Source organism: Schistocerca piceifrons, chromosome 7 (genome assembly GCF_021461385.2).
Source record: "Schistocerca piceifrons isolate TAMUIC-IGC-003096 chromosome 7, iqSchPice1.1, whole genome shotgun sequence".
Lineage (NCBI taxonomy): Eukaryota > Metazoa > Arthropoda > Insecta > Orthoptera > Acrididae > Schistocerca > Schistocerca piceifrons.
The window spans coordinates 451139230-451157875 of NC_060144.1; the positions used below are offsets into that span (position 1 = coordinate 451139230).

Below are 18646 nucleotides of genomic sequence, written 5' to 3' on the forward strand. Positions count from 1 at the left end.
TCTGTGACCAATCGAACACTATTATGACCACTATTCGCTTTTACAGGTACGCAGACGCTGCAGCTGGCCCAGGAGACATCATCGGTGGCCAACCCAGCAGTATCTCACGTCAATTCTAGTTGACACTCTTATGCCGAACCCAACCTATGACACTAGTACCGAGTATTGCACTATATCCGAGCACTAACTAAACTTATCCTTCCATGATCTGTCGCAGATAGCAAGAAAATCCCCTAATGCTCTTACTACCCGTCCAGGCTGTCGCAGAGGTTTTATTCTTTGGCGCTTGCCTTGGCACTCTTTTCCCTCTGCCCTTAAACCCGCTACTATTCATCGCTTTTCGTCCACTTCTATCACCTCGATAGGCCCGTGTTAGTGGGTAATCCTACCCAGAAGCATGGGTAACATCAGGCCCAACATCCTGTAAACTCCTCAGTTTGCAACTGAAAATACGGAGCTGACAGTACAGCTATTCAAATGGTCACCAACTCCTTGTGGGCCTGGAAGGGCTGCACCCTTTTAAAGGTCACTCTACTGTCTGTAGTTAGAATTCAGTTTTAGTTTCATCTCCATTATACAAGGTGGGTGTAATTAAACTTTCGCTACTTGAGCCAATGTAGACAGAATTACTTACCGTATAGGTACCTAAGTTTGTAGGAATGATGTTGAGACCATACGCTGTACTATTTGCATTGTTAGTAGTGTCATTGTCATGGCTTGCCGTTCGGCGCTGGTGCTGGTACGCCGACGCAGAGTTGAAACTAGAGCTGTAAAACTACCGTAATAGACTGCGATAAGTAAGCGTAGGCTATGGTAATTCTCCTAGTAGCCTTGGTTAGCTAAGATCATAACCACATTTCCTGTACTTTAGGTGTGTTACCGACTTATCGGGCGTTACCTCACCTCGAACGCTTTCTTTGAAATTGTGATCAGTGTCTAGAAACCGGAAGCAGTGAACCGTCTAGAAGTTGTCTGACGATATGTAAAGGGCAGTGTAACCTACGGAACATTATTATTCTACACAGTTAGCCTCCTGTCTGTTGTTTAAGAACAAATAGTATTTATAGGAAAAATTAAATTGATGAAGTTTAGTTCAGGTTTCATACGGAAATTATTGATTTGTAACATGAAACGGAGGGATCCTGTAGTGAAAAAAAATACAGATTTATCATATAGCACAAGAAAACGCAATTTCCTCAAAAAAAGGTGAAATTAAAAAAAAGAGAACAGCAAAACAAAAACATATCAAGCATCGCTTGAATACTTCGTCGAGCTTATATAAAACATGTGTCTTTTACTCATAAACTACTTTTGCACTTATCAATAGTAACAGGAAACTTTTGCCTTTGAAGATGAAGAACATTCTGTCGAGTACAAAGGAACAACAATAATTATATACATTTTTTTAAATGTTGGTGCATCTACACTGTACATGCATCAAAATTAAGCTTTGGTTACATAAAAGCGCAGAAGCTACGTGATCAACTAATTTTTATTACTCATAAACTACATGTAAAATGCATTGCATACTTTGTAAGGATAGAAAACACAATGGACAAAAACTGAACTATTTGTGGTTCTAATTATGTGCGAAACAGACAAACAAAAAACAATGAAGTGTCGAATCCAAGTTTCTCTCTCACACATTCAATTATGTTTCTTTCTCTACCAATGTTTCCAGTACTACTGGTAATTCTACGATTTACTACCTCATTTACGGAGTGTACTAAAACTATCAAACCGTAGTTTTGGTAGAGCACCGTATTCCTTTAACGCGTCGATACTTGCGAAGGACACAGGGCCACTGCTGTTGTTTCGCTAAAACTGCTTTACGAGTAAGGCTCTGTTCACCTCGTCCAGACCCATGTTGACTGTCTACAACTGTAATATATACTGATGCTTTTGTATCACACAGAGTTGCGCTCTACCAAAACTACGGTTCGGTAGTTTTAGTACACTCTTTAAATGTGGTAGTAAATCGTAGAATTACCGATAGTACTGGAAACATTAGTAGAGAAAGAAACATAATTGAATGTGTGTGAGAGAAACTTGGATTCGACACTTTATTGTTTTTTGTTTGTCTGTTTCGCACATAATTAGAATCACAAATAGTTCAGTTTTTGTCCATTGTGTTTTATATCCTTACAAAGTATGCACTGCATTTTACATGCAGTTTATGAGTAATAAAAATAAGTTGATCACGTAGCTTCTGCGCTTTTATGTAACCAAAGCTTACTTTTGATGCAAGTACAGTGTAGATGCACAAACATTAAAAAAATCTATATAATTATTGTTGTTACTTTGTGCTCGACAGAATGTTCTTCATCTTCAAAGGCAAGAGTTTCCTGTTACTATTGATAAGTGCAAAAGTAGTTTATGAATAAAAGACACATGTTTTATATAAGCTCGACGAAGTATTCAAGCGATGCTTGATATGTTTTTGTTTGGCTGTTCTCGTTTTTTTAAAATTTTACTCTTTTTTGAGGAAATTGCGTTTTCTAGTGCTATATGATAAATGTTGTTGTTGAGGACAACAACAACAACAACAACAACAACATGATAAATGTTGAAGAACGTGATCTGAAAGTTCGAATAAACTGGCGATTTGCGAACAGCTCCAGGGTGAACCAACGACCAATTGCGCCAGAAACTGTTCAAGTGACTGTTGTCATGTCTGCCAATGCTGGACGCAGTGGGCGATTTTCAAGCAGTGCAAGAGTTGTGTCACGACGGCTGAACTTTCCATGGTCCATCGTTCGCAAAGTGCTGGTAAAATTGTGGTAAGATATCAATACAAACTTCTCATGCAAATGGTTGTCGTATTGGGCAACGTTTGTAACCTGGAATGTAAACTTGGTACACAAGTAAGAATTGTTACCCTCTCATGTGAAAATTAAAATGTGTTAATTTCTTTGGTTCGCTGGTTATTTATTTTCCGCGTGTCCTTACAAATGTCCCCATAAAGATTCAAGGGCGTACCCAGGATCTGAACTAGGAGGGTGGGGGGTGGGGGGGTGGGGGGGAGGGGGGGCAGGTCATACTAGTCTCAGGAAACAAGGACTCGAGACAATATACAGCACTTCTTATTAAATAAAACAGTAAACCAGTGAAAAACTGCTTTTAACAAACATTTTAAATACAATAATGCACTTGTACAATCCGAGACAACATGCAGCATTTCACATTAAATAAAAAAGGAAACTAGTGGAAAACTGCGAATATCTTCTGGGGGGGGGGGGGGGGGGGGGGAGCTGCCCCCCCCCCCCCCCTGCCCCTCGCTGGGTACGCCCATGTAAAGATTCATTTCCTACGATCACTTTTCCTGGAGTGCATTCACAATTAGCAAACGTTTAGTTGTAACTACCCAGTATACTCGGTTGTTCGTTGCGATTGAGAAGGAGGTTTCTGATCAATAAAACACAAACTATGCAATTCACAAGGTTGGTGCAAAACCTTTCCTGAGCAGTTTGTTATGCTCAATAGAACCCGAGATTCGTCCGTACTGCCGGGGGTGGTTCGCCCTGACTTAAGTTCCTAAAGTAGAGGTCGAGTGTTGTACGCCATGACGCCACACATCATTAACTTTTCAATCAATAATGTAGACTGAGATTTCAGTCATCATGGTAATATTAGCCACATATGTACGGCACGGGAGGCTGAACCGTAGTTCGTGGAGCGCTGTATGGAGAGGGAGGAAGGGAATAGCTACGAAGAGCAGGAATATGACTGAAGGAACGGGGAGTGAATGGCAGAGGAAACGAGAACTCGAGGGCGATCTCACCCTCTTGGCGACAAGTATCTACTGTTGGCTGACTTCAGAACAGAGCTTCAAGTGTGATTGTCTGCAGTATGTGCTCGTCAGTATCTGGAATGTCAGGCTAAGCGAGGACACGATCTTCCCATTATCTTCGTCGCGAAATATACACTACTGGCCATTAAAATTGCTACACCACGAAGATGACGTTCTACAGACGCGAAATTTAACGGACAGGAAGAAGATGCTGTGCTATGCAAATGATTAGATTTTCAGAGCATTCACACAAGGTTGGCGCCGGTGGCGACACCTAAAGCGTGCTGACATGAGGAAAGTTTACAACCGATTTCTCATACACAAACAGCAGGTGACCAGCGTTGGTGAAACGTTGTTGTGATGCCTCGTGTAAGGAGGAGACATGCGTACTACCACGTTTCCGACTTTGATAAAGGTCGTATTGTAGCCTATCGCGATTGCGGTTTATCGTATCGCGACATTGCTGCTCGCGTTGGTCGAGATCCAATGACTCTTAGCAGAATATGGAATCGGTGAGTTCAGGAAGGTAATACGGAACGCCGTGCTGGATCCCAACGGCCTCGTGTCACTAGCAGTCGAGATGACAGGCATCTTATCCTGACGGCTGAAACGGATCGTGCAGCCACGTCTCGATCCCTGAGTCAACAGATGGGGACGTTTGCAAAACAACAACCATCTGCACGAACAGTTCGACGACGTTTGCAGCAGCATGGACTATCAGCTCGGAGACCATGGCTGTGGTTACCCTTGACGCTGCATCACAGCCTGCGATGGTGTACTCAACTTCGAACCTGGGTGCACGAATGGCAAAACATCATTTTTTTAGATGAATCTAGGTTCTGTTTACAGCATCATGATGGTCGCATCCGTGTTTGGCGACATCGCGGTGAATGCAGATTGGAACCGTGTATTCGTCATCGTCATACTGACGTATTACCCGGCGTGATGGTATGGGGTGCCACTGGTTACACGTCTCGGTCACCTCTTGTTCTCCTTGACCGCACTTTGAACAGTGGACGTTACATTTCCGATGTGTTACGACCCGTGGCTCTACCCTTAATTCGATCCCTGCGAAACCCTACATCTCAGCAGGATAATGAACGACCGCATGTTGCAAATCCTGTACGGGCCTTCCTGGATACAGAAAATGTTCGACTGCTGCCCTGGCCAGCACATTCTCCAGATGCCTCACCAATTGAAAACGTCTGGTCAATGATTGCCGAGCAACAGGCTCGTCACAATACGCCAGTCACTACTCTTGATGAACTGTGGTATCGTGTTGAAGCTGCATGGGCAGCTGTACCTGTACACGCCATCCAAGCTCTGTTAGACTCAATGCCCAGGCGTATCAAGGCCGTTATTACGATCGGAGGTGGTTGTTCTGGGTACTGATTTCTCAGTATCTATGCACCCAAATTGTGTGAAAATGGAATCACATGTCAGTTCTAGTATAATGTATCTGTCCAATGAACACCCGTTTATGATCTGCATTTCTTCTTGGTGTAGCAATTTTAATGGCCAGTAGTGTACTAGCGTTTGACAAGGAGACGTTTTTCTCTGACGAGTTTCGCTTCATTTTAAACTGTAGAGATGGCTGAGTATACGTGAAATGCCACGCACGAGAGCAAACCTCTCGCCCAGAAGTCACGTCCTTAGGCGACGTTGCTAACGCACCCTTGTACGGTGGCGCTAGACTCGGAGGGAACCAGTTCGAATTCAGGTGGTGAACGAAATGTTCATCTCTAGTGACTGGCCGTCAAGGAGATGATAGGTAATGGCGTACGGTTTTTGATCACCAAACTTTGCGCCAAAGTACTGTGTTAATTTCCAAACCTCTCCCCACCATCTCGTGGCGTGAGGGAATGTGACCAATAAAGCAGGGTCCAGGATTCCACCCGTTTGCTTTGATCAATGACATCATATTTCAAGTCAAGAGGATAGTTTTTGACGAGGTACTGACATTAACACAGATTAAATTTAATAACAGACCGACTACATTCTTCAAAATGGCTACCACAAGATAGACAATTACAGTCGACAACACGCATAAAAAACATGTGAAATATATGAATCACCTTGCAAAAGCCAATATAAAAAACCTCATGCTACTGGAATAGGAATTTTCATTCGATCTATATACCTCAAATGAAGGAAACGATACCAGACACACCCACAAAACGACGACATAATGGGAAAGTAACATACACAAATTCCTCCAGGATAAACGGAAAGGAAATATTAAAAAAAATACACAAGTGGAATAGCACTGTATGCTGCATCTATGTAACCCAAACGAAGACAGTTACACAAGACACCTTGTCCCCACCCAGAAAAGATGAAAAACATAATCGAGAAATGGCACTCATGAATGCCTCTAAAATAAACCGAAAAAACTATTGAATTCAAATACAGGGTGAGCACAAAGTCTTGCCCTGATTGTGATAGTTTGTTACAGAATAACCGTTTGACATAATAATTTGCATTTTATGCTATTACATAGCTTGGTGTTACTAGCTTTTTAAGACCACTTACGTTAGTAAACCTCAACGTGTGCTCCCTTGGTAGCTCGGAGAACGTCGAGGCGGTATTCCAGTTCCCGTCAGGTGTTTAGTAACATGTGTTCTGTCACAGTGCCCATAGCAGCTTGTATCCTAGCCTTCAGTTCGACGACGTTAGCAACTGGTGTGACAAAGATTCTGTCCTTGATATATCCCAAGAAAAAAAATCAAGGTTCGTAATGTCTCACGATTGGGGTGGCCAAGGTGTTGGACCGTTTCTTCCAATCCACCGATCCGGAAATGTTTCATCCAGGAAATCACGCACTATCAAAGCCCAGTGGGGGGGGGGGGGGGGGGAGATGCTCCAGTTTGCTGGAAAATTATCCATGTTTGATATGCTTCTAACTGTGGGGCTTTGATAGTGCGTGATTTCCTTGATGAAACATTTCCGGATCGGTGGACTGGAAGGAACGGTCCAACACACTGGCCATCCCGCTCTCCAGACATTACGCCCCTTGACTTTTCTTTCCGGGGCTATATCAAGGACAGAGTCTTCGTCACACCAGTTGTTGACGTCGACGAATTGAAGGCTAGGATACAAGCTGCTGTGAATACAGTGACAGAACACATGTTACGAAACACCTGGCGGGAACTGGAATACCGCCTCGACATTCTCCGAGCTGCCAAGGGAGTACACATTGAGGTTTACTAACGTAAGTGGTCTTTAAAAAAAACTAGTTACACTAACCTATGTAACTGCAACAAATGTAAATTATTATGTCAAACGGTTCTTCTGTAATAAATTGTTATAATGAAGGCAAGACTTTGTGCTCACCCTGTATGTCGCTTGGCTTATGTAACTAAAACGAAGACAGGAGTATCAGACACCCACTCAGAAGACAACGACGTAATCGAAAAATAACACACACAAATTCCTCCAGAATAAACCCAAAGAAAATTTTTAAACAACTGAAATCGCAATACAGATTCAACGAAACCATTACGACAGACCTGATCATAACAGCGAGCAACCGGTAACAACACGACCCTTCTAAGAACGATTGGTTTCATATACGCAGCACCTCAACGACATCACATTACGTAAAAACAACCATATATTTGTAAAAAAAACTGTAAAGAATGTTATTACTAATTTCACTTACGTCCATTTGAGCTATGTCCTTAGATTCTCAACTCAACAAACTTACCACATTACAAAAACAGCCAAATAATTTTGAGAATCAACATGCTAATTGTAATCACTAACCGTTTCACTCGCAATAATGTAACTTCTGCATTTAAATTCCTGTCAAATACAGAAAAAACTGCGAGGAAAAAAACATTATCGGTACTAGTTTCTCTATCGACAATTTAAGCTGTGCTCTCGGTTCCACACAAACCACACCGTCGTATAGCACGATACATTTGGAATAAACAGCGTAGTTTACATCGTCACGGATTACTCTAATAAGACAATGACAGGTCACATTTAATAATAGGCCGCTTATATCCTTTGCAACGTAAACTCCTGACGTCACACATATGTCGCGTGTCTGAGCAGACGGGTGGAATAGGACGGGACCTTGCTCTTGATCTGGGGATGTTAAGATCGACAGTTCCGTTGGTGCCATTTGAGAGGCGGGATCAACCGATCGTCAACAGGTTTCGTTACCTCCTTTCTCTCTCTCTCTCTCTCTCTCTCTCTCTCTCTCTCTTTCTCTCTCTCTCTCATCGTCATCAGTAACATATACTTAACAATGTATAAGCACTTATTGTCAGCAACATTGGACAAGTTCATTTAAGACACAAAAGCATCATTGCTCGAAGGAATTATGCCAATAGGCCTAAGTCCGAAAAAAGAAATCATTTTAACTAAGCGGGTGAAATACCCCTCGGGGGTATCCAAGTCAATGACGTCACACAACCTCGACTGTTCTCTCTCCATCTCCCAAACATTTTCCAGTTTTGTGACAACTGAACGATTTGTGTGATGGTCTGGCGATTCGTTTTGGATCGTGTAGGGTGTTTGGTGCTCCAGATAACATATGCTTACTGTATCTTACTGTATCCGATACATCAGGAGAGATGGAGAGCCAATCCGTGCATCAATGTGTACAAGTATTTCCTTTTTAACATGACGACGATCGTCCAGTATTGCATTAAATGTTCAGTGCTACAGCTTCCGTGGCCTGCTCGTCCACGTGAAATATTGTCAATTGAACACGTCTTAGACTTAATCGGGCGACTTACTGGTGGCACTCTATTAGCAGCCAGTATTTAGTGTCCCGGCCTTGAGAGCGATTCACAAACGCTGTTGCAGCTGATGGACGCCAATGTGAAACACGTGGCGCAATCGAGGCACTCGAGGCGATCGTTGCCCTGTGGGACATACCCAACATCCAGTGTGAAGGGTAACTGGGAATCTCCGCCACGGTCGGGTGCTCCGGGCCGCTTGCTATCAGTGCTTGCGGAACGTCTCACTAATGGACTTCTACCGCTGTTCTCGCTGTGAGCTACGTCTCCATATGTGGTCGCTAACTGGTATGTACACTACTGGTCATTAAAATTGCTACACCAAGAAGAAATGCAGATGATAAACGGGTATTCATTGTACAAATATATTATACTACACCTGACATGTGATTAGATTTCCATGCAATTTGGGTGCATAGATCCCGACAAATCAGTACCCAGAACAACCACCTCTGGCCGTAATAACGGCCTTGATACGCGTGGCCATTGAGTCAAACAGAGCTTGGATGGCGTGTACACGTACAGCTGTCCATGCAGCGTCAACACGATACCACAGTTCATCAAGAGTAGTGACTGGCGTATTGTGACGAGCCAGTTGCTCGGCCACCATTCACCAGACGTTTTCAGTTGATGAGACATCTGGAGAATGTGCTGGCCAGGGCAGCAGTCGAAGATTCTCTGTGTCCAGAAAGGCCCGTACAGGACCTGCAACATGTAATCGTGCATTACCCTGCTGAAATGTAGGGTTTCGCAGGGATCGAATTAACGGTAGAGCCACGGGTCGTAACACATCTGAAATGTAACGTCCACTGTTCAAAGTGCCATCAATGCGAACAAGAGGTGACCGCGACGTGTAACCAATGGCACCCCATACCATCACACCGGGTGATACGCCAGTATGGCGATGACGAATACACGCTTCCAATGTGCGTTCACCGCGATGTCGCCAAACACGGATGCGACCATCATGATGCCGTAAACAGAACCTGGATTCATCCGAAGAAATGTCGTTTTGCCATTCGTGCACCCAGGTTCGTCGTTAAGTACAACATCGCAGACGCTCCTGTCTGTGATGCAGCGTCAAGGGTAACCGCAGCCATGGTCTCCGAACTGATAGTCGATGCTGCTGCAAACGTCGTCGAACTGTTAGTGCAGATGGTTGTTGCCTTGCAGACGTCCCCATCTGTTGACTCAGGGATCGAGATGTGGCTGCACGATCCGCTACAGCCATGCGGATAAGATGCCTGTTATCTCGACTGCTAGTGATACGAGGCCGTTGGGATCCAGTACGGCGTTCCGTATTACCTTCCTGAACCCACCGATTCCATATTCTGCTAAGAGTCATTGGATCTCGACCAACGCGAGCAGCAATGTCGCGATATGATAAACCGCAATCGCGATAGGCTACAATACGACCTTTATCAAAGTCGGATACGTGAAGGTACGCGTTTCTCCTCCTTACACGAGGCATCACAACAACGATTCACCAGGCAACGCCGGTCAACTGCTGTTTGTGTACGAGAAATCGGTTGTAAACTTTCCTCATGTCAGCACGTTGTAGGTGACGACACCGGCGCCAACCTTGTGTGAATGCTCTGAAAAGCTAAATATTTGCATATCACAGCATCTTCTTCCTGTCGGTTAAATTTCATGTCTGTAGCAAGTCATCTTCGTGGTGTAGCAATTTTAATGGCCAGTAGTGTATGTATGTGTTCTCTCTGATGACTATTCTTCTTACAGATATTGAAATGGACATTGATTGGCCCTCCTGTTACCTTCTCTTCGACGAAGTACGCATTCTAGTGAATCTTCAAGTGAGCATTATACTATCATTTGTACTGACCAATAACAGGTCTCTCAAATTCAAAGGAAATATCACGCAACTGAAATACTAAACAGGACATAATATGCTCTTTCTCAAAGATGAGCCAAAGTGTGTCATCGCATGTGCCAGAGGTGTACAGGGTTTCTTGTTGCAAGGTGTGCCTGATATAGATAATGCAGATTTTTTTTTTTTTTTTTGGCATGAAGTACTTTACTGTGTAATACACAGATTCGATTTTATAAATTAAATTCTACTCTTTTATTATAAATTCTACTGTTGTCGCAATTTCGCTGCGAATAGCAATTATAGAAAATGACTCCCAAAGCATCGATTTTTCCAAAAAATTAAAATATTGCAAATTTCAATTATTCAAGAGGACAGAGAAATAATTGAATTCAGGAGATTGACATGGACTAATGTATCACTCAAATAAATATATGTGGGAAAGATGTCTATAGTCACTGAGATTTAATTACGGCATTAAAATAAAATGATAAAACTAGACTGTCTATAGGCGTAAGAATCTTTACGCGAAAGTAAGAAAACGGAAATTTTATGGATTTAGAAGAAAGAGAAGATTCGAATAAAAAGATTTGGACAACCAAAAGAAAATAATGAATTCAAAAAGACTAAGAGTTAACAAGAGTATCAAGAATTGTCCACTTGATATAACCCTGTTTTGACTAGAGAGACAATTCTGTGTGTGTCACTGATCATAATGAATAGTTTTAAGAAAACATCACTTTAGTGTGTATTAAGAATCCGACATAATCCGACGAAGATAAAACGTGACAGTTATCGTATTGGGAAAAATTAAAACTATTTCTCAGTGCCGTAACTAGAGGAAAGAACCAAAAAATAGGAGAGAATAAGACTCTTCGAATGAAGTAATATTATTAGAGTCGGAAGTTATAATACAAGCGGATCGTTATGTAGCAGGAAGGACGAAAGATTTAATAATAATACTTATAAGGGAATTACGGGAAAATAATATAAACTAAAATACGATAAAAGTTTAACTGTTAACTTTCAATTAATTTTTACTGATAATACTGTCAATTTTGTGATTTTATTAACTCCAGCTTCGATGTAGAACTAACTCACTTGTATGTACCCTCTGTGACGTGGTGAAGATTAGAGAATGGTCAGTTACAGTTACAGTGGTTCAAGAGACTTGAAAATCTTTTAAATAGAATGAAACAGAACAAATGAGGTCGAGAGTACTGAAGAAATATTGCAGTTGTACTCTATATATGGTGTTACGTAAATGTACATCAGATCGTTATCGTTTCATTCTGGAGCAAATTTATCTTTGAGTGAAAAGTAAAGAAGACATAAAGAGAAAAACAATTAATGTATTGTTGTAAAAATGGTTCAAATGGCTCTGAGCACTATGGGACTTAACTTCTTAGGTCATCAGTCCCGTAAAACGTAGAACTACTTAAACCTAACTAACCTAAGGACATCACACACATCCATGCCCGAGGCAGGATTCGAACCTGAGACCGTAAGGGTCGCGCGGTTCCAGACTGTAGTGCCTAGAACCGCTCGGCCACTCCAGCCGGCTATATTGTTGTACAGCACAGTTTAATTGGCTTCGTTTACTAACAGACATCTACGTTTTTTGTAAGTTAAATCTCGTAATTTTAGAAACAGTTTGAGCATTACAGCAATCAGTGGCACTGAAAAAATTATAGCTCAGCAAAACGCCTGAGTGTCTTAATTTGGGAGTATCTGTTATGAGAAATACCTTAAGAAAGCAGTTGTCGTGAGTAGAGAAACAATTTAAAACTTCAGAATGAGATTTTCACTCTGCAGCGGAGTGTGCGCTGATATGAAACTTCCTTGCAGATTAAAACTGATCCCGAGTTCGAGTCTCGGTCCGGCACACAGTTTTACTCTGCCAGGAAGTTTCAATTTAAAACTTCTTCACAGAATCCTCTAAAATTTAACAAAATTACAACGTTTGGTAAAAGGCAATATCCTGACTGACTGACTCATTATCGCCCAGCCCAAACCGCTAGGCAAACAAGCATTTTCCGAAATTCCAACCATATGGGAGTTAAATAATGCATGAAGATTTTTTAAAAAAATGTCGCTATTAAGGCAGTTTTCAAACTAGACCTACGAAAATTGGTATTTGGTTTCTCGGTCAGAAATAAAGAAATACGGGTTTCAGCATTTTTGGAAATTTAACGCTATGGGGGTGAAATAGTGGGTGAAAGCTTTTTTTGAAAATATATCATTAATAATGAACTACTTAAGTATTTTCAAAGCTACTTGTATGAACATTGATATTTGACCTCATTCTGCAACCTACGTCCTCAGTTATTTGCTGGATATATTCTGATCTCTGGCTTCGTCTACAGTTTTTACCCTCTACAGCTCCCTCTAGTACAATGGAAGTCATTCGCAGATGTCTCAACAAATGTCCTATCATTCTGCTCCTCCTCGTCAGTGTTATCCTCTCCGATTCTGAGCAGAACCTCCTCATTCCTTAGCTTATCAGTCCACCTAATTTTCAACATTCTTCTGTAGTACCACATCTCAAATGCTTCGATTCTCTTCTGTTCCTGTTTTCCCACAGTCCATGTTTCACTAACATGTAATGCTGTGCTCCAAACGCACATTCTCAGAAACTTCTTCCTCAAATTGAGGCCTATGTTTGATACTAGTAGACTTCTCTTGGCCAGGAACGCCCTTTTTTCCAGTACTAACCCGCATGGGATGTCCTCCTTGCTCCGTCCGTTATTGGTTATTTTGCTGCCTAGGTAGCAGAATTCCTTAATTTCATGTACTTCGTGGTCATCAATCCTGAAGTTAAGTTTCTCACTATTTTCATTTTTGCTACTTCTCATTACTTTCATCTTTATTCGATTTACTGTCAGTCCATATTCTATACTCGTAAGACTGTTCATTCCCTTCAGCAGATCATGTAATTCTTCTTCACTTTCACTCAGGATAGCAATGTCATTAGTGAATCGTATCATTGATATCCTTTCACCTTGAATTTTAATTGCGCTCCTGAACCTTTCTTTTATTTCTCTCATTGCATCTTCCATATACAGATTGAACAGTAGGGGCGAAAGACTACATCCCTGCCTTACGGCCTTTTCAATACGAGCACTTCGTTCTTGGTTGTGCACTCTTATTATTCCCTCTTGGCTCTTGTGCATATTGTATATTGCCTTTCTCTCCTTATAGCTTACCCTTATTTTTCTCAGAAGTTCGAAGAACTTGCACCATTTTCATTGTCCAACGCTTCTTCCAGGTCGACAGATCCTATGAACGTGTCTCGGTTACAAATTTTTAAAAAAATGTGTGTTCCAATGTTTTTCGAAACTGAACCCCTAAGGGGGTGAAATAGGAGTCGAAAATTTTTAAGAAAATATTTAGTTACATTAAAACATTTTTAAAGCTAAATTTATGAAAACTGGTATTTCATTTCTCTATCAGATAAAAGTAAGATTTTTTAGAGGATGAAAGTTGCTATGAAAATATCTCCACAAGATCACAAAAGTCATTGTTAACAAAACTCCAGCTACCAAAATTGCTTTTTGCTTGGAAATGCATTTGGGAAAGACCAAGCTTCTGTGGTCTTAATTAGCATGAAAAGCTTGGGTGTTACAATTTGTGGACCGTAGCAGCGGGCGCAAAGCTAGTGTTTTGATGTAGCTGAAACCTGAAGACACTAAAATTAGACAACTTCATTGGAGAAGAAGAAAGTGGTTAGTAGTTACACTGAGTGGCACCTTTCCCAGTTGTTATTACGGATTTGTCACGGACAGCTGCCTTTACAAAATTAGCATATATTAGCACAAAATGCTGAGAGAGAATTTGGGAGTAATGCACTCCACTCTAATGAACGCACTGTTAGTTTTAGAATACGGGCTTCCAAATTCCGTATGGAGGCGGTACCTCTATGCCTATTTTCCATCCACAAGTGATTAAACCGAACTTAACAATGTAGACCAAACTGAATGCTTCTGTATTATTGGGCCTCTTCCTCATCTAGTGAAAGCTTACTTACAATGAAACGTTCAAGGGACTTCTAGGAACGGTTTTAACATGCCACACGTACTAAAATTATTTTCGCTGAAGGCAGTAACTGGTATTCCTTCTGCCAACAATGCTCAATTAAATAATAAAATTAGGGTTCAGTTATAATACAGGACTTCGGAGCAATCCATACTCGTAATGATGTTTCTAAAACCAATAAATTTGTTATAAGCCTGTTCTACATTCCGAGTTTGTGTACGACTGTTCTATTCGAATTACGAGCCATGTAACTACTCAGAACTAGATACACAACACACGGTGATTCAAAAAGAAAGAAGAAATTTCGATTGTTTATTATAGACACACTATAAAAGACAGAAACACAGTGCGCTTATTACAGGATAGAGGAAGATTCAGTTTTCTGTTCACACTGATGGAACACCATACACTCAATATAAGCAACATGCTTTGCTCGAAAAACGTCGAAACGGTAGTCCATTTCACTCCGCGCACGAATCAACGGATCCCTGCCCGTATGGTGGACTTCAGAGGGCACCGTCTGAACGCATCTCGGATAAGCTAGATAGTTTCATCAGATGTGCGTGGCCGACCAGTTCTCTTCCCCTTACATATGCAAACAGCTTCCAGGAATTTTGTATGTTCAAAAAATGTTCAAATGTGTGTGAAATCTTATGGGACTTAACAGCTAAGGTCATCAGTCCCTAAGCTTACTCACTACTTAACCTAAATTACCCTAAGGACAAACACACACACGCCCATGCCCGAGGGAGGACTCGAACCTCCGCCGGGATCAGCCGCACAGTCCATGACTGCAGCGCCTTAGACCGCAGCACGTTCTCAACCTTGCTTATTTAATATCTAAACTTAAATTGAATCACTGCCGTTTTCTCAAACATCTACACTTCGTAGAGACTAGTTTCTGTTCTTATGGAGAAAAGGACGATGCAAGACATCTTTACTTTGAGTGTAACGAACAACATGAAATTACGGCAGTTTTGAAAAACGAACTTGTGAAGTTTGGTCATTCGGTGCCAACCTTTGTAGCTTCTTTATTAGTAGCGCAGGGTCACAGAACTTACGAAGAGCCCTTCACGTATGCTGTCGCCGTTGACTCCGACAGAAATACGAATATAATAATAACGGAGAAAACAATCAATTCCGTCAGATAGTGATGAAAGACAAGAAGCTTCAAGCAACAGTCTACATTAGTTGCTACATGCCGCTGAAAATTACCCTCCTGTTAATAGAGGGCACAGGAGCCTCAGTGTCCGATCACGTTCTTCTTGTTGTGAGCATGGCGACTGAGTACGCACAACAGTAGCTTACTTACCGTTTCCCGAGGCCTGGGTGAATGTGTGGTCGACCTTTTGGCACATGGTCCCGTTGCCCTTGCAGACGCCGCACGGATCGTCGGCAGCATCGGAATCGAGCACCCAGTCGCAGCCCACGTGCTACACAGGAGACAGCCAATAACAGGCTACAGAACCAGCGCTGTAGCATTTGTGACATTAGACACCACATTTATGCGTGTGGCTTTACGAGCTGCTGTAACTTGTAGGATGCACATCATTAAAGCAACCATAACGATGAGAGAAAACGATGTTAACAGTGTATCTAAAAACTAAGATCAAATGTTACCGAATCCATCAGCTGTTTTGCTACTCGTTCCACAAAAGAAACCATCTGCAATTTACCTAACACCAAAGTGCATTTGTGAGCAACATCTGATCGATGGCTCAATGGTACCTTGTGTGCGCGGATTAGCGAAACAGTTTAGTTCACATATCATTATTCTATGCCCTCTTATTATCTCCTCCTTATCTATACAGTAGCTTTCCTCCATATATCGTACTTTTTTCCCACTCTACATACATCCTTTTTGTTTTCTTTGAGCAAGTGTTCATACGGCGGTCGAAGTGGCCGAGCGGTTCTAGGCGCTTCAGTCTGGAACCGCGCGACCGCTACGGTCGCAGGTTCGAATCCTGCCTCGGGCATGGATGTGTGTGCTGTCCTTAGGTTAGTTAGGTTTAAGTAGTTCTAAGTTCTAGGGACCGATGGCCTCCGATGTTAAGTCCCATAGGGCTCAGAGCCATTTTTTTGTTCATACGACAATGGCTAAAGTGTGAAATCGAACCCTCCTGTCCGAGCTAAAATGCTGCTGCACGTACAAAATGCTTGATATTTCCTACAGACGGAATGTGTAAAGGATAATTTCTTCCCACATATCGATGCAGTTTTCATCAGACGTGCTATAACGTGATGTATCTCAAGTCTCAATGAGACACGAGCCAGAAATTGGCACACCTTACGAGAATTATTGTAGCCGATGGTGGGACCTAGCTGTACAGGGAGGGCATGGGAATATATCGTCATCAGCTATTGTGACAGATATGTGTTTATGGGCTCTCGAAATTACATAAGTTAATGCCTGAGGGAGCTTGCTTCTTATATCATTGCATCACACAGAATCTCTCGGTTGGCTGGGTTTGTATTGTCTGTATTCCGAGGTACTGCATCAGCAATGACAGAAGGTGATGTTTTCCATCTACCTTGAAATGAAGCTGGTGATTCCATGCTAATTATTCTTCCATTTTAGGTAGAATTCCCACTGTACTCCTGTTTAACTCACTGTCGAAACTTAGATGCCGTAGAGTTTCGGTACCCAGCTGTGCACGGCTTGAACACGTTCCACATAACTGAGCACTCAGGATACAATGGCGTCCACTGCCATATATGATATCACCACGCTTTTAATTGCTGTCACTCACAATCCTCATACAGTCCATACTGATACCGCGTTCTCGTTGTTGCAGCTGCAAGGGTCTGTAACACTCGCGAAAACTTCTTGGAAGACTGTCTCAGACGTCACTGTTCATCGTTTATCTGCCGGTAATCAATGTCCACCGGCTCTGCGTGTTAGTTCAGTTCACATTAGAGTGTCCACAATATGTAAAATCCGCGAGCAGTCACAAACAACCTGCTTCCCAGATTCCAACTTACCACTCTCGATACTCCACCTCGATTTCGCAAGCTCTCGTTACAAATATGGTTACTGATACTGTGAACTCCATGATTTAGACATAGATTTGCAATTACGAAACTACAATGACACTAATGATCAGATGTTTATAACATAAAATGAAGAAAAAGAAAACGAAAAAAATACACAGGCTCCTCAAATCTGCATCATTACAATGTGGCAAACCTGGGCTTAGCTCATAAAGTTGGATGCACACCCCAGCCTACGTGAAACTGTTATATTAGTGTCCATTGCCGTAATAAAAACATTCTCGTAATTCAGACTGGTTCCTATTAACGATTATTGGGCAATTCTACTTATAAGACACAGACTTTGGCAAACTACACTTAAACCTAACTAACCTAAGGACAACACACACATCCATGAGATGTGAAGTGCATCTGAGGCGCGACACACCATTAACGGCACCCTAGTGTCTACAGTTAAGGTTCACATGTTTTCTTCAGTTGCCTTAAACCACGAAAACTGACAGTATCGGTGTTTCGCGTTGAGAACTGAATATGTTGCTTTATTAAGATTTTATTTTATATTTGTAGTATCGCAGCTTATCGATACTGTCGGTGCCACGAGCGGCGTTTGAACATCGCCACCAATATGATGACCTGGCCAATGAAGAACCTCCAGGAAGCCGACCAGTGAAGACCATCAGGACGGTGTTATAAATGCTGGGCACTTGCGCACCTTCTTCTAGTTCGAGACTAGGTCCGTGTTACTAGTTGGTGCCGAACGTTACAGCAAACTGTTGATAGTCAGCTCTACCGACAAACATTCAGTGTACGCAGACGCACCCCCATGTCCTCCCTCTGTTTATAGCTAGCCACGGCTGCTGCAAATTGTCAACAGTGTAGCAGTTCTTCAGCAACAAGTTGACTAAAACATGCACCTTAGCAACAAATCTTTACCATGCCTATCCAGATTTCTATTATGACAGATCCGTTAGGGTAAAAGGTTCAAATGGCTCTGAGCATTATGGGACTCAACAACTGACGTCATTAGTACCCTAGAACTTAGAACTCCTTAAACCTAACTAACCTAATGACATCACACACATCCATGCCCGATGCAGGATTCGAACCTGCGACCGTAGCAACCGCGTGGTTACAGATTGTAGCGCCTAGAACCGCACGGCCAATCCAGCCGGCCCTTTAGGCTACCTTCCATCCATTTATCATTAGCAACGAGGACTTAACATATGGCTCCTTGGAACATAAAGGTTGCCG

The 18646-nt window shown here is 42.1% G+C and overlaps 1 protein-coding gene across 1 annotated transcript in view; it reads right to left on the reverse strand.

The window, feature by feature from the left end:
- The window catches only part of LOC124709009 (A disintegrin and metalloproteinase with thrombospondin motifs 7-like), a 552648-nt gene that overhangs the window by 94107 nt on the left and 439895 nt on the right, over positions 1 to 18646 (reverse strand). The window contains exon 14 of the mRNA XM_047240641.1: positions 15717 to 15837. Within this exon, the coding sequence (XP_047096597.1) occupies positions 15717 to 15837 (121 nt within the window). The remainder of the gene's footprint in view (positions 1 to 15716; positions 15838 to 18646) is intronic.